Source organism: Syngnathus acus, chromosome 6 (assembly GCF_901709675.1).
Source record: "Syngnathus acus chromosome 6, fSynAcu1.2, whole genome shotgun sequence".
In the NCBI taxonomy this organism is placed as follows: domain Eukaryota; kingdom Metazoa; phylum Chordata; class Actinopteri; order Syngnathiformes; family Syngnathidae; genus Syngnathus; species Syngnathus acus.
This window is the reverse complement of record NC_051092.1, coordinates 12,964,212-12,981,092: the sequence shown is the minus strand read 5'-3', so window position 1 is coordinate 12,981,092 and position 16,881 is coordinate 12,964,212. Positions and strand designations below refer to the sequence as shown.

General features: G+C 41.0%; 1 protein-coding gene across 1 annotated transcript; it reads left to right on the top strand.

The window, feature by feature from the left end:
- The first annotated feature begins 3,150 nt into the window (after positions 1–3,150).
- Positions 3,151–12,261, top strand: cbln1 (cerebellin 1 precursor). Its single transcript, XM_037255085.1, has 3 exons — positions 3,151–4,073; positions 5,361–5,480; positions 10,546–12,261. The coding sequence occupies exons 1-3, from the start codon at positions 3,810–3,812 to the stop codon at positions 10,741–10,743; spliced, it is 582 nt and encodes a 193-aa protein (XP_037110980.1). The 5' UTR covers positions 3,151–3,809; the 3' UTR covers positions 10,744–12,261.
- The last annotated feature ends 4,620 nt before the right edge of the window (positions 12,262–16,881 follow it).

The window sequence follows — 16,881 nt, the reverse complement described above, 5'->3', positions numbered from 1 at the left end:
AGAACCTTGGTTTATCTGAAGTCAAGGTCTGAGACCAAATTTAAAAATTTAGGAATTATATGACTTTGCTTCTAAACGCACTTACATATATGCAGCTCAATCCTACAGCATGTTATCATTGAGTTGAAATAACAATGGAGTGAAAATTCTCATATCAGAAGGAAGGTGACACCACAATTTGTGTCACCATAACACTAAAATAGTCCCTCAAATATCAAAGTGGTAATTGTTTCTTCCACTTCCAGCTCTCACACCTACTGAGTTTCCAAATAGCACACGGAGCCTGTGACGCATAAACAATATGCCAGCTGAGTTAAGACATATTTTTCCACACATTATTACAAATCGACTTGGGACTGTCAATGGCCTTTGCACTGAATATGATGTTTCAACATCTCCGATTGTACTCAGCAAATGTAAACAAATAAATGGTGACATATTTGTTCCACCGGTCCTCTTGAAATACAGCCAGACAAATAAAGCCAGGCATAAAAAATAAAAATAAATAAAAATCAGCTTGATTCCTCTTATTTAAGAATGTGGCCTTTGTTTCACTTTCAAATGTGTTTCTTTTGGCTTCATCAATCCGCAGTTTTCAACTCTCACGGAAACAGTTGAGATGAAGACCAGCACCTTCAAATCTGAGACCTTGGTCCTCTGTCGGAATTTTGGAAAGGAGTGCGGTGCTCTCTTAGAGGGAAAAGACCCCGCCTCAAACAGAGTTTGAGTCCCCCCAAATCTGAGTCTTTTGGCTCATAAAAGGAGTCAGATGATCAGAACATCTGTGATGGACTCCATCTTACCCATGACCCTGAACAGGTTAAGAAGAAGAAAATGCTGTCAACAAACATTGGTCAGCACTTTGAGTCACAATAAATGTATGCAAAACAGATTGTATGACAACATTGTACGTGTTAAATTTTTGAAAAGGGAGGGGGAGAGTCACTGTGTCTTGTCTTCTGGGTAACGTATTTGAAAGAAGTCCTTTTGGCATGTCTTTCACTGTCAACTTGTATTAAGGCCTGAAGGGAACCCTCGGGAGACAAAAGGCAGCAAAAGAGCTGCAGAGACGTCATGTAGGAGAGCAGACAGACACAAAGAGGGACAAAATCATTATTGAAGCGAGTAGACAATAGGTGGAATTAAGTGTTAAAAATACGTTTAGATTTTAACATATCTCTTCCTGCATCAAAAGTCATTTTTTTTAAAGATATTAAAGCCTCCGGGACATAAATATCTTCGTATCAAATCCTAGTGCAATGCTAACACCATTAAGTGGCTGTATTTTAATTTAAGAGTGAAATAGCTTTCACTGGCTGAGGTGATGTTATGGAATGCATCAAACACATTTGGTATGAAGTAGAATAAAAATTGGGAGAAGCACCCCGAAAACTCCATATTTACCTGGGAGTGAGTGAAATATACACATAACCTCCGTGAAATGACATCAAAGTAAAAACACCGATAAATTCTTGCTGAAGTCAGTATTTCTTTTGTTTATTCTTAACCAACCAGGCATAGGAATACATTCTGTCAACAGTGGCCTCTGCCACAGATTTGCCATGCTCAATTAGCTGGAAAAGCCGCTGACAACGGCCAACTTGTGCCAATGTGAAGGACACGCCGCAAACGTTGGGGCGTAAATGTCCTACACGCTGGCAAACAAAATGACGACTGTATCACTTGTGATTCAGAAATCAACTCAACACTTTGAACTTCCTTGACAACCAACCAAAAATACCATCCAGAAAAAGATAACATGGCAACCAATCACTAGCAGAAAAAAAAGAACACATTTCTTTGTGAGTGTGAAGATTCAAAGTGAGTTATCCTCACTTTATGAACACTTTCTGACACCTGTTTGGCTCTCACCGCTAACCAGCATTCAGCCACTGTGGTTGGCGGGAAAAAAATGGCTTCTTACTGGCCAGACGTGGAGTTCCACTTCTGCAGCCAGTTAGCTGAGAACAACGCTAGCATCTGAAAGTTCTTTTCAAAGCTGCAGTCACGGTGTTCATACACTACCATGCCCTCCCATGTGAATGTCATTATTGTCACGGCAACCCCGAGTAACATGTACCTCATGTCATGCATGTGCGTGCGTCCCTGTTGTTTGATCTCCCCAAGGTTCTTATTTATTCCACTTTCTGCTTTGCTGCACCACTTCATCAGATTTTCTACATCTGCCAGGATATCAGTGGAGCCTTTGTGAAATACGTGTTTTCTCCCTTTGTTCATACACGCGCTGTGTATTATGTTGCACAAATTTACTTGTTTTTAATGTTTCATCTTTACATTTGCGCTTTTGCTCTAGATACTGTTGATGGTTTATTATGGTGTTTTTTTTTATTGTTTTTTTCAAGGATAGCTTTCTTCTGGCCTGAGATTGGCCAATTAGGGAATCTGATGTCCACTTCTGTGTCAACATGGCAGCCTGCAAATAAGGACAGATATGCTATTAAAATGGTTGTTTTGTAAAACCCCAAATTAATTAACCCGGCACCAACACTCCAAAAAATGAATCATGGCATTGTTTATTTTTATTTTCAACAATTTAGGTTTTTTAAATCTTCCTTTTTTTTTTTTTAGAATGTATTTAGATGACGAATGAAGTTTAATCAGTTGAAATATATGAAATAGTAATAATTCTGTCGTGCTAATGTTTCATTTGTGACATGAGTCAATGAAAAGATAGTCTTCATCAAACATTTTTACTTTCTCCTGCCTCCTCTTTCAAACCCTCTTTGTTGGAATTTCTGGTGGGAGCTGCTAGTATGTCAACAGATGCGAGAAGCTAGGAACATGCAATTAGAGGAATAAGATGAGCTCTAATACTCATATATTTCCCATAAGACATTATGGACGTGAGTGTTTTTACAAGGCTTCAGTTCTAATAACAGTGGATTACTATTATTGGGCGGGCTGGAGTGTTTTCATTTATAGTGCAAGGCCGAGGTTGCTCTTTGGGTAGATTTTATGATTTTATTTAACTTAAAGGTGAGTTTGGAGGAGAGAGGGAGAGAGTTGATTTTATTTAATTTAAAGGTGTGTTTGGGGGGGGCGAGAGAGAGACAGAGAGAGAGAGAGAGAGAGAGAGAGAGAGAGATGCCTCAAGTATAGGAGGGGCGGGGATCATGGGGGCCGGTCCGCTGGAGGCGATTGGAAAATAGGGAAGACGCGCACGCGCTAATCCGATGATAGCTCTCAGTGACCGGAGGGAGGGACAACTCCGCGGTTGAGGGAGGAAAAATAAAACCAAAAAAAAGTAAGAGCAAAGCGTGAGCATCTCGATCTGCGTCGCCTGGTCTCTTCCTCCAGAGCCTTTTGTGTTTCAAACTCTTATTTGTGACGTATCAATAATTCAGTCGCGCGCGCTCGCCAGCCAGACGGAGCTCGCCCCACTCCACCTCCACCATCAGCACCACCACCCACTGCTGGCCAACCTCCAGCATCACTCCGCGCGCTATGACTGCTTTTTCCGCGTGCACACATCACGGCCCCTCCGCATTGCACGACACACTCCTTCACTGTCCTCCAAGTCACTGAAAAGCTGCCAAGAAGTGACAACGAGAACAAAGGACGACGAATTACAAGTGGCAAGTCGAGCTGGACATATTGGGACTTGAAAAAGAAAGGAGAGGAGCAAAGCGCCAGCCGCCAACTCAATTTCACACAGCAAGCGTGATCACCAACTCCCAGCAGAGTTCGTTTCACTTCGGGCCAAAGGTGGGGACACTCAAGCCGCCCTATACGAGGTTTTAAAGTGGACTAAAAGCCCCGCGTCCAGGTCGTCGCTTGTGATTGCGGGTATGTTGGCGTTTTGCCTGCTGAGTGCCGTGTGGCTCGCGGCCAGCCCGAACCCGAGCCACGCTCAAAACGAAACGGAACCGATCGTCCTGGAGGGGAAGTGCCTGGTGGTGTGCGACTCCAACCCGACGTCGGACCCCACGGGCACCGCGCTGGGCATCTCGGTGCGCTCGGGCAGTGCCAAAGTGGCGTTCTCGGCCGTCCGGAACACCAACCACGAACCTTCAGAAATGAGCAACCGAACCAATATCATCTACTTTGATAAGGTAGGAACTAAACACCTGCTTTTCATATTCACCTTAAAATCAATATAAACGGATGTGCGCTGTTGATGACGTGCAGAGTTTATGTCGGACAAAGAGTAACGTTTGTGTTCAGTATTTTTATTACCAAAAACGGAGTAGTCATTTGCAAGTTCCATGTTAGTTTAATGTGTTTTTTCACCTTTTTAATACTGTCCATGAAATCTTACATCATGACTGCCTCTGTGGGTTAAACATAGTTGGAGGTGTATCTTAAATCTGTTTATCATTATTTTTATTCAAAATTTCATTGTATACCTGCTATCCAATGACAATAAAGACATTCTATATCTATATTCTATAATTCCTCATGAGGAAATGCAATTTGGACCGCACAAAGTGCTGCAGTTGGGTGGGTGGGGACAGTGCCTTGCTCAAGGGCACTTTCACTATTAAGGAAGTAAACTCGCATCTTTTCATTTTGTCCACAATGTTACTTGAACCGTTAAACTGTGGTCCTAAAGCATAAATCCTAACAAATAACCTATTACTACTAGATGTATTTGGAAAAAAAGAGGTTGTGAAAACAACAAAAATCCAGGTCAGCATGAGTTGCTGGAAGGACACATTGGCGGCTTCTGTTCATACCAGTCCAGCATCCTAATAGTCAGAGGCTTGCTAAAAGTGAAACGAGCGAGATCCTCTTTTTTTCATGCTAATGTAAGTCTGGCCTTAAAAAAAAAAGCCTTTTACTTCTGCTTTTCGACATGACATTTCTGGCTATGTGATCTGATATGTCAAATAATTTAGTAACTACAGGTCACGGGAGCAAGGTCCTGCCTGCTTCCCAGGAAAGGTTAACTTTCACTCCAACTGCCGCTCAATCACCCGTCACGGTCCGCTTTTGTCCATTAAAGCAGACACTTGGCCGCAGCGTTGCATGATAGAAATTTCAATGAATTTTTTTTATTTTTTTTATTTCATTCCTAATAAAGTGGGGGAAAGAAGCAGATAATGGAATCCAGGTTTTTCTTGGTCATCGTTGGGGAAATCTTAATGCTGTGAGACAAGATTGCGTTCACCGGTACTTTTAATGGCCATTTAAAAAGTGCTCTTCAATAAATCATAGACATGATTGATAGGATTCATTTTAACAGTTGAGGATCTTCGGTAAAAACAGTCAGACTAATTAGAGTAGGAATATTATTCTGTGCGTGCCTCCGCAAAAATTTCCGATCTTGCCGCATACTAAATTGCGATGCAGCACAATCTCGTGTCGACAACCTAACTTTTTACTTTTCCTTCTGTCAGGTTCTCGTAAACGTCGGGAAGAATTTTGACGAGGAAAAAAGTAATTTTATGGCTCCACGAAAAGGGATTTACAGTTTTAACTTCCATGTGGTGAAAGTCTACAACCGCCAAACAATACAGGTTAGTGTCCGCAATATGTGTGTGTGTTTGTGTATGTGTGTGTGTGTGTGTGTGTGTGTGTGTGTGTGTGTGTGTCTTCCTTCCCCAGAGAAAAAAGGTGAGGGGTGGGCATCAACAGATGAAGGTTAGTTGTTCTCCCCACTCATAATGAACCCACACGCGCAGAGGACACAACAAAATAGGAGGTTGGAATACTGCGGCTGATGCAGCTTCAGCACCACGGACAGCACCTCCATTTAGTTTGTGCACCATTCAAATAACAAGGTTCCATGCTGCGCAGGTTTGATTATATCGCACAGAAATATCGATTTGTTGGTCTGGTAATACTGTGTTTCCCAACCTGGTGTACCCTAACCCCTAGGGGCATGTAAGCACATTGCAGGGGGTATGTGGAAATATTTAATAGTTTATATTCCAGGTCACTAACCTGTGGTATAGTGGCGGCAAAATCCCAACAGTCGCGTGTCAACTCAAGTGTCTCGTTAAAAAAGCAGATGGCTGATTTGAAAAAAGAAAAATTGCTATTATGCGTCTGAATATTATCAGCGATCCTTCCTGAGTTTCAATGCCTTAGTCAAAGGAGCGCCATTTTTATTTTGCTAAGAAAATATAAAACAGGGGCTGGTTTATGCTTGATGTTGATTACATTTATTTTATTTTATTCATATTATTTATTTTCATCGTTTGAAAAGATGAGCATTGAATGTTCAAATAAAAAAAAAATCCAAATTATATTCATTCAACAATTAGTTGTGTTATGTGGAATCATCAAGTTAAAGGAGCTGTGTCCAAATCTGGTCCTCGAGGGCCGCTATCCTGCACTTTTTTAAAATTGCCCTCTCCCAACACGAACAATTCAAATGATCAAGCTCGTTGCCGATGAGCTGATTGTGTGAGTCAGGTGTGTTGGCAGAGGGCAACATCTGAAACATGTAGGATGACGGCCCTCGAGGACCGGTTTTGAACACACCTGAGTTAGGGCGTACTCATGCTATGAGAAAAAAGAAAAAAAAAAAGCTTTGGGGTACACAGGTTGGGAACCACTGATTTAATACACACCCTTCCCCTTCATGCCACTAACAACTCTCTTTCACCACATGTTCCGTGTTGCCTCATTTAGTCTTTTGTTGTGTCAAGTGATGGGAAATTTTTGTCCCAAACTCGTTTCCTGTGTTAAACATGTGCACAATATGATCTTTGCAAATTAAACTGTTGTGTAATTATGCTGTTGGCTCTCTGGAGTTTCGGCATTATGCGTTGCTACTTAGGCATTATTATTAGAGTCTCAAATTAATTAACACGGCTTATCTGCGGTAACAACAAGGACGGCGAGAAACCTCCGGAGCGGGTTATAGTTGTCTGGCTACACGCAAACACGACTGGAGATGACAGATGCGAGACACGTTCAAAAGTCATCAACTTAGTCAAACATTAGGGAAATTGTAGACATTTGAACATGCTTCCATACATAGAATAGGTGTTGATTGTTCCTCCATGACAGCACCCCCCTTTCCCACCCTCCTTCATCCATGCCCCTATCCATCCAGGGGCACCTGGTGTGTTGAAATCTCCCACTGTTTAATTGCCTGAGAGGCAGGCGATGCGAGGCAGCAAGATGAAAAACACACATTGCAAAGCATGAAGGCAAGGAAGTGAGGGCACATGAAAAGGAAGGTGAGAGAAAGGAAAGGTGAAAAAAACACTCGCACGGAGGTTTCTAGGCGGGATGGACGGGAAAAGTAATGAACAGGGTAGGAGAGAAAAGGAGCTAATGATGGGCATTAAGTACAGGGAACGATGCTTTGCTGGAAGAATGAAGATGGAGGGAAGAAAGTCTGAGAAGCATTGATCATGATATACTTTTCCAGTGCATGGAAGTGCTGATTTTATATTAATTGTGAGGAACTAGGTTGGCTCGCGTATTCATTTTGAGATTTCAATTCAATTACCAACTAACTTCTTATTGGAAACCAAAGACATCCGGCACATTACAGATGACGTGACAGCCAGCAAGACCACTTTTGCTGTTAGACTTATGAGTTTCTTATAATTGAGTAGTTTCCGACAATGAAATATGTATAAAATATATTTTGTTGCAGATCCAGTCACTTGATCTGAAACTCGATGAAACGTGTCAAGGGCTAGCTAGCATCCATTGGCCAGGCTGTAAAACAACATGATCATGACCCTGATATGTATTTCTTGTGATCAATCTAAGATACTTGAGTCCAACTTTCCTATGAAACGATACCAAACAAGCAGGTTGGTTTGTAAACAGTGATCGGGTAAAAATTGTTTTCTAAGGCACTTTCTTGCAAAATAAAGATTGTTCGATTAATTGTTCGATTAATTGACACAATAATACTATCAGATAATAGTTTGCATATGTACTGTGCTCTGAATGTTTTCATATAGAGCAGGAAACATACTTCCATCTGATACCGATTAGCCCCCCCCCAAAAAAAACACACACACGCATACCTTTCATCAATTAACCTGTGTAGCCAGACGTTTTCTATCGTTAGCTGTGGGCTGCTCAAAACAGGGGCACTTATGAATTAAAACTATTACGTTTAATTGCATGGAATCGTTGCACAGTTAGACAAGTGAACAGAACGTCTAACACAAAATTTAATGTGACAAAAAGGTTCCCCGCGTCTATCTTAGGCAGCCTTGTGGATACACTTTGAAATGAGTCAAATTCAGTCAAGCAAGCATTGAAAAGGTTTGTCATGGACATTGCTTGAAAGGACTTGTTGACGAAAGATGGATGCGTCACTCCAGTCAGAGAGTGATTCACAAAATTGGAGTCTTTTCTGAGCATGTTTCTACCACCACTTTAACACTGCTTTTCTTGAAAATTGGCACTTTGGAGGTCTAACGGTGGAGCCTGGTCCGTCCAAAGTGCAAGCACGGCATAAATGACCTCTGCAGCTTATCCCAGCTGACTTTGACTGAAAAGTTGGGGACATTGCAAGATGTGTCAAGACAAACAATCACTGGCACTCACACTTACACCAAAGAACAATTTATAGCCTACAAATAAGCTAACATGTATGTTTTGGGAATGAGAACACACAAACTCAGCATGTTAAGACCTGGACTTGAACCCCCAAACTTAGCACTGTGAAGCGGATGCGCCAGCCTCTCGGTTGACCTCAAAACACTCCTTCTAAATGTGTGAGCGTGCTTTTGGCATCACAGAAACAGAATGCACCCCTGAGAATACGGGAATGACTGTAATAGATTCCCTGGAATCTTCCTCAGGCTTCTTCCAGAAGGCAGATGCCTGATGAACCTTCCTGAACCAACGTATAACGGCAGTAGTTAGAATTTCTTTGAAATCCCGTGAAAATAGATTTTCATTGGAGGGCTTTTTATTGCCAATTAATCGTGTTTATAACTGTCCAGTGGGAAAGTCACACGAGGCGTTTTTTTTTTCTTCTAATTTGTCGACCTTATCTTACCTACTGGATCATAGCTGCTTGCTGAAAATGAGCAAATGAAATCAAATAATTCACAATTATATAATCGATAAAGAAAAATGCTTCTCTCGCTGCATCCACCTTTCATTTTTGGCTTCCATTTTCTGTGCCTTCTTTTAATCGCTGGCTTCCTGCATTCCCTTTGTTGCACTTGGTCGCTTATTATCTCTTGCTCCATAATAAGGCACTTAATTGATGCTTATGCATAATGAATGCAGGTCAATTTAGGCCTGACCAACATGCAGCCCTATTATCATGCTTTTATTTTTATGCCTGGTAATTGTGAGAGTGTACTCGTACTGTGTGTATGTGCGTGTAGTCTCAGCTGAATGTATAACATTGCATACATTGCAACCTGGCATCTCTTTTAATAAGATGACGTCTTTGGTGAAATTCTATTTAATGTCTTTATTTGATCTAGTCCAGGGGTGTCAAACTCATGTTTGTCGTGGGCCACATCGTATTCATAGTTTCTTTCTCAGGCCCATTATGATTGTCAAATTAAATACATGTATGAACGTCTCATATTATATACAGTATAGGCTACACAACAAAACTGATAAATAACTAGTTTTGAAATTAGAGACTAGTAAGAACTGTTCACATTTTCAAAGATAAATGATTCCTTGAATAAATACTGTAAATTATTGCCACCCAATTTAAGTTTTGGCATTTGAAACTGCAATTCTTTTTCAACCATGCTGACCTATGACATATCGCCATCCTGATATAATGAAAAAAGAAGTTCAAGTAGCGTCTGAGTGTTTTCAGGTCATTATTCAATGTAACATACTAACCCTCGTTCTCGCACGTGTGCTCTGACTTTGAGTCACCACGAACAAGTTGGCCATTAAAGAGGAGTGGCTGGCCATAAGAGCTCTCCACTCTCCACTCACCCTGCCCACACATGCACGCACACACGCACGCACGCACGCACGCACACACTCACACACACACACACACATACACACACACGGCACAAATGCACAAACATACACTTGTGTGTCAGGAGGTGGAGTGATGTTTAAGTGTATATTTATGGTTTGCTGCATCCGATTTTGTGAGGAGTTTGGAAACCCTTTAACTCTGCCAAGGCTCTTGATTTTGGTTTGGCCTAAGCATAGTACTACAATATTGTTGTTTGAACAGTTATTAGCACACTGATTTGGATGTGAACACAAGATGTGATTTTACTGGAATAAATCATCTATCTGTCCATCCGTCCGGCCGGCCGTCCTCAACACAGGCATCACTGTGGTGAAGACGCAGACCAAAAAAACAAACTCAATTAACACTTAAATCAAACCAAATGGGATTTGATTGGCTCATTCCAGTTGACTCAGGCAAATCGAAAGTTGAAGATTTTTAACCAAATTTCTACAAACCCAAAGTATGGTGGTACTGGATGATTTTTCAATCAATCAACTTTCAATCAACTGGATGGACTGAAAAGCACAAAACTGTATTGTCGCAAAGCCGCTCGGCTCTCCAAGTCAGACCAATCAAAGTATGCAGCCTCAGTTTGTTCCCAGAAAAATGGTCAGGTTTCCTCCATTTGTGATTCCTTCTCTATTGTCCAGGTGAGCCTCGTGCACAACGGCTGGCCCGTCATCTCGGCTTTTGCTGGCGACCAGGATGTGACCCGCGAGGCAGCCAGCAATGGCGTTCTGATCCAGATGGAGAAAGGAGACCGAGCCTACCTCAAACTGGAGAGAGGAAATTTGATGGGAGGCTGGAAATATTCCACCTTCTCTGGCTTCCTGGTGTTCCCCATGTAGAGGAGAAGAGCTGAAGAAGAAGCTGGTTGTTGATGGGAAGTACAATGAAGAGATGCCAAGACACGGGTAAGAAGAAATGGAGGTGATGACAGACTTCTGTTTGGGATGCTACTGAAGAGTTGAAAAAGTGTGGCCATCGTCTTCACTTCCCTTCATTTTTCCATCCGTTTATTCCGTCTGCTCTTGCTCTGATGGCCAAAAACTTTTTTTTATTTAAGTCCCCGTTCCTTCATATGCATATAACGTGAGTGTTTTAAAGCCAGAGTAACTTCCCTTCCCTTCATTCCATCCACTACTTTGAGGAATGTTTTGTCAATAGTTCAGCCCATCGACCTTTTTTTTTTTTTTAAACTCATGCTTGATGGTGAAGTTGCTCAAGTTTCGAAGCAAGCAAAGTAACATTCCACCAAAACCTACATGTTCCTTCTTCTAGAAGCTTTAGTCAACTGCATTGGGTTCTTTTAGTTCTCCAAAAGACTCCAAATCCATGCCAACGGGCTGCAAGATAAAAAAAACAATGATGCCGCAACACGCTTCAAAACTGCTGCAAAGGCGGAAGGCATTTTTTAAAGAGTGTTGATTTTCTGTCCTTATTTTAGGGTTGAGGTTACAAATTAGTTTACCTTCACTCCCCAACATCCATCTCATCCTCTTCCCAAGGTCCCCACGTGTACTTTCATCTGCTGCTGTATTTGTTCGCCTCCTAGCACGGACTGATTCTTGCTTTACTTCAACATCAAACTTGGAACTCTCGGACACTTAAAAGCAACAATATACAGTACATACATGATATTACATCATAAATTCAAGTCATTGTTTCTACTGCTACTACGATGATGACGATGATGATCATAACAATAATCCCTTAAATCCATACGTTCAATTGAATCTGGCTGATGACTATAATGTCTGTATATTCTGTATTTCAGTGTTATATGAAAAAAAATATATATAAGGGGATCCTCTAGTGACTTTGTGTGGAAAACTGAGCTGCTGTTTTGCTATTCTGATAAAAGAAAATTTGCTTCTTGGGTTTTTTTTTTAGTTCAAAACAAGTTGTGGCTAAAAAGCTCAGATACTACATACATATTACATATATTAACAGAAGGTAGAACATTATTATTATGATGATGATTTTTATTATCTTGGTTGTAAACTACATGTGAATATTTAGACCTTAAAAATTCGTTGTCTGATTTATCATCCAATCAAATGGATTTATTATCTACTGTTTTTCTTTGGTCTGAAATCAATAAAATTTAAATGTATTTTATTTTTCTTTAACCAATTTCACGTCTGGTCTGGTCTTATTCAGTAAACATTTTAGTATCACGTTCTTGTCCACTTGTAACTAATTTCTGACTTTCTCTACTGCTGCCTATTTTCCATCTTTTTTGTATTCCTCAGGCTAGAGCCCTCCTTTCCCCTTTCTGCTGTCTTTCTCCACTCTGTTGGTTTTTAAGGTTTCGTGGTTTGTTTCTCTCCAGACTAATGAGCTCCAGGGGGAAAATTTGCGCTGAAAAAAAAGAAAAGAAAACCCCACAAACATTTCATTCCTCCTTTCTCCTCATCTTTTCCTTCCATCTCTCCTTCTTCATATCTTATCTTGCCGCCACTTGTCCCTCTTTTAAACATCTTGTCCTCAATTCTACGTACGCTCCAAGACTTGGCTTCTCGCTGTAAACACAACTTCATCTCCTTATTGTCTCAAAGTTGCTTGTCATCTACAGGCAATCTTAATTTCTCACAGAATTATTTTTTCAATACTTGAATTTAGAGCATTGGGGGAAATTTGTTGAAGAGAAATAACAGACTATCTTTTCAGCATAACTAATGCACATGGTAAAACTGTTAGCCTGGAGCGCTTCAATGACAAAAGCTTGAAAAACTATCTGTAGTATAATATTTACTGTATGGGAAAATGTCTCATATCCCAAGCAAAGGTTTATATAATCGGCACTTGTTATGACACAACAGCTTAAAAGTGATGAGTTATGACACCTTTTATTTCTCCTAATTTGTTTTAAAGAATGCCTTGTGATTCAGTGGGGGCCAGTCCAGAGTGTGCCCTGCCTGCAACCATAAACACGTCAAATGGGATGGATGAATAGATAAATGATGAATGGATGGACGAATGGATGGATGGACGACTGGACGGACGGATGGATGGATGGATGGATGGATGGATGGATGGATGGACGGACGGACGGACGGACGGACGGACGGACGGACGGACGGACGGACGGATGTTCTCAAGAAAAGTCAAGTTCATAATCAGCAGATTGTTATGTTGTTTCTGAAAATTAAAAATGAGTATAAACACAAATGACATGTCTGACATTTGTTGTGCTTGGATTTTGGATGAAGAGCTTTAATGCTTATTTAAGTCATTGAAATGTGACAGCTCTCTCTTTCTCTTAAGCTCTCAATGTAAATGACAATTTTGTTCAAAGATCCTTGAGTAATTTGACTAACTTCAGTTCAAAAAAATGCTCAGGTCATTTTGTCTGCCTTAACAATTGTCAATGCTAACACACTGCCAAGGTGATATTAAAGCCAACAAGTAAACCTTCCCTTAGTTAAGGTGAAGACACAGTTTCGGACCCTCGTTTACTTCAATAGTTGTTTAAGAAACACAATAAATTGGCAATGAGCACGACCCCACTTATATTTGGAGATATCCGACTGCACTGGCAGTTGCGGGAGTCTATGGAGCACTGACGGCGGGAAGTAAGCAATGAGCGGCCGAATCAAACGAGGCTACCAGCTAACAGTCAATTTCTGGAAGCATACCACAGTGAGTGAAGACAACATGCCCTTTATTGGCAAAATAGAAGCATTTGACAACACAACTGAAAACTGGAAAACTTGAACTTTACTTTGCCGCAAATGATGTGGAAGAGGAAAAGAACGTTGCCCACTCTCCTCAGTTTAAAATGTATATACAACCATCTCAGAAACTTGTTAGCCCCTGACAAGCCCGCCTCGATGCCATTCCGAATCATTGTCGACACATTAAAGAATCACCTGAACCCAAAGCACATTTTAATAGTGGAAAAAATCCATTTCCACAACAATAGATACCAGTCCAAAGCATGCAAAAAAGATTATTATCAGAGAAATATCTCACATTGGAGAAAGCACTGTCTATGGCTGTTTCAATGGAGACAGCTGCTAAAGATGCATTGGAGTTGCAAAAAAGTAGTGTGGACAGTGGCATACACAAAATATCAATAAAGCTTCACTTGATACAAATGTGTCCAGGCAGCCATAGCCCCGCCCCTCTGCATGTCCCTGCAGCAATGCTTAACGACTTATATAATTTATCATTTACCTCTTAAAGTACAGCGTATTAGTACTTTTGCTGTGTGAGCTATCTTAGCTGACTATAGACAATCCAATCACGACACCAAAAGGCATCTTGTGACAAAAAAAATCACATGGCTTGATAAAGTTAACTCTCTAGACTATTGACAGGTAAAATTAAATCCTACCATCATTATTCTCAGAAATAAGCATAACTCCCACGCAATAATTACACAAGCTGCTCAACCCCTTTCTTTTTAATTGCCCCTCTCCTCTCGTCCAGCCAAGTTTCCTCTTCCTCCTCCCTCCATCACGAGGCCCGTCGCCTCCGCCCCTCCCCCTCACCTGACACACACAAACACACACGCGCACACCAGTTGAAAAATTAGCGACTCTCACGTCGGCCCTAATTGGCTGTCACTGTGCGCTCAAAAATGTGAAGCCACTTCCCAGATATAATCATGTTTACACGCAAGCACCGAGTGCCAGATTGCCGGGCCTGTCGCTCTCCAGCTTGTACTGGGACTAATTTAGTGTAAAATTGCCCATGATTGTCCGTCAATGAGGGCGAGAGAAAGGAACTGGCTCAGCGTAATGACATAAACAGATGTTGAGACACAGTGAGTATCTTCATTTTTTTCTGTTTCTTGCTGTTAATTTGCCTAAGGGGTTGCATTGTTAAAGCAAGTCAATCCTCATTATGACTTTGTTACTTCAAATCACTACCAAATAAGTACAACAGTTTTTGATTTCAACAAGCAAATCTCATTATAGGCAGTGTGGGAAAGCTGGAATAAAGAAACTGGAATGTAAGTTGCATATTTATGATGGAACCTTTGACAGACAACACCACAGAAGTCACAGAAGATCAAAAACTTGTTTTTTTGATGGACTGCTGCCATGTCAGCAAACCTGATGTCCCATCCCGAGTGAACATCAAAGTGGATGTTTTGCTTTTCCTTAAGTCTCATGTAAGAAAAATCAACATTGCTGATTGAGGCACATTGTTTCCATTTTTGTGTCGCATTCCAACTGTAGGCATTATTAATAATTCACAGCATTCGCGATTGAACAAATGTGGCTGACACCAGAGGAGGAAGACTATGTAAACATCCGATCTGCGAACACTCATCTGCCTGCTGTCGGAACCACTTAAATCGCCTTACGCCAATCATTCTAAATTAGTGCTTGCGTGTGTTTGCGCGTGTGGCCACTTGGTATTTGGAAATGTCCCCTCATAACTGCCGATCCATGAATAGTCCTGCTAGCAGCTTCGCCACATGTCCTGTCATTGAGTGCCTAATTGGCAAAAAACATGCACACAGAGAGATGAATGAGTGCTTGCACACACACAAACAGAAATAATAAACACACACAGACTAGCGCACAACCCTGAAAAGGACAGAGGAAAACACAATTAGTGTTAAAAAAAAAATGTCAAGTCTACTTCACAGTGTGCGGACATCTCAAGTGGGCCCCTCAACACACTGCGTTGGGAATAGGAATTAACAGGACTCATCAATAAAAAATGTGCTCCTCGGAGAGTTGCCCTATGGTCACCGCTCTTCCAAACGAAGACACTTTTTCTTGACACTTAAGCAAAACACTTTCTGTACATTTACTTTTTACCATTATGACAGCGTGACGGATGGTTTAATAAATCAATATTCCGCAGCAAAATGCCATCAACCTATTCCAGTCCTCTGAAAAAGCACAAGATGAGCTATTTTGAAACACTTTTATTAGTAGCTAATCGCAATGTCCATTTGTTAAAATGAAGTTCATCCGATTTGTTTTTCTTCCCTTTTTATGTATAAACGACTCTGTACAGGTGGTGGTGAAAAATATTGAGTGCTGTTTTTCCCACTGGATTCATGTGGCTCAAGTCACCTGTTCCAAGAGTTTACCTGCCTCTCCTGTAGAGATGCCATATGGGCCTCATCTGCAGCTTTCCTAATTTGTACTAGGCAAGGACACGGGATAAAGGACTCTGCTGAAGTTCCATTACCACACCACTACCCTGGAAATGTTCATTTACAATGGATATAAAAAGTTGACACACCCCTCTTCAAATGGCAGCTTTCTGTGATACAAGTAAATGATAGAAAGATCAAACTCATTTTGAAACCTTTTTTAACATGACTTACAACTCATCATATTTAAAGATGTATTTGTTTACCTTTTGGAGAGGAGAAGTAAAAATAAGCTGCTCATCAGGTAAGTAAAGTAGCTTATGTAAAATAACGCCATTGTTACGCGATGTACTGTATCAGCAGGACTGTGCACTGCTAATATGACTACTAGTAGTACTGATAATGATAAATGCAGTCGTGGTGTTAGTCACAACTGAGGAGGTAGGATCTCATATTACACACACCATTTAATGCGTTAGAGCATGTAGAGCTTAATTGAATCAATTTAGCAAATGTACTGGTTTTTTTTTTTCTTTGCTAATGAGCATCACCAGCCATCGGTGTTGTCGTCCATGCAAGCACACATACACTCAGAAGAATAATTTATTTTGACTTACATACATTCCTACAATTTCTAGATTGGTGCTAACCAGCAGTCCACTACGGGGAGTTCACATCACCATAATAAACGATCTCCTTGCACATGACTTAATAGTGAACAACAATTATGATCATCCAGGAATCTTAATGCCAAGTTTGCATGTTCCCTTCCCGGGTAAAGAAAGGCATGTGACAATGCATGAAGTAATTTACAACGAGACTTGGTCCAGAGCTGCCGAGAGAATCTTTGTATTATTAAATCCAAACATGAAACCCCTCAGCCACATACAGAGTGTGCTCTCCTCTGAACATCACTGCT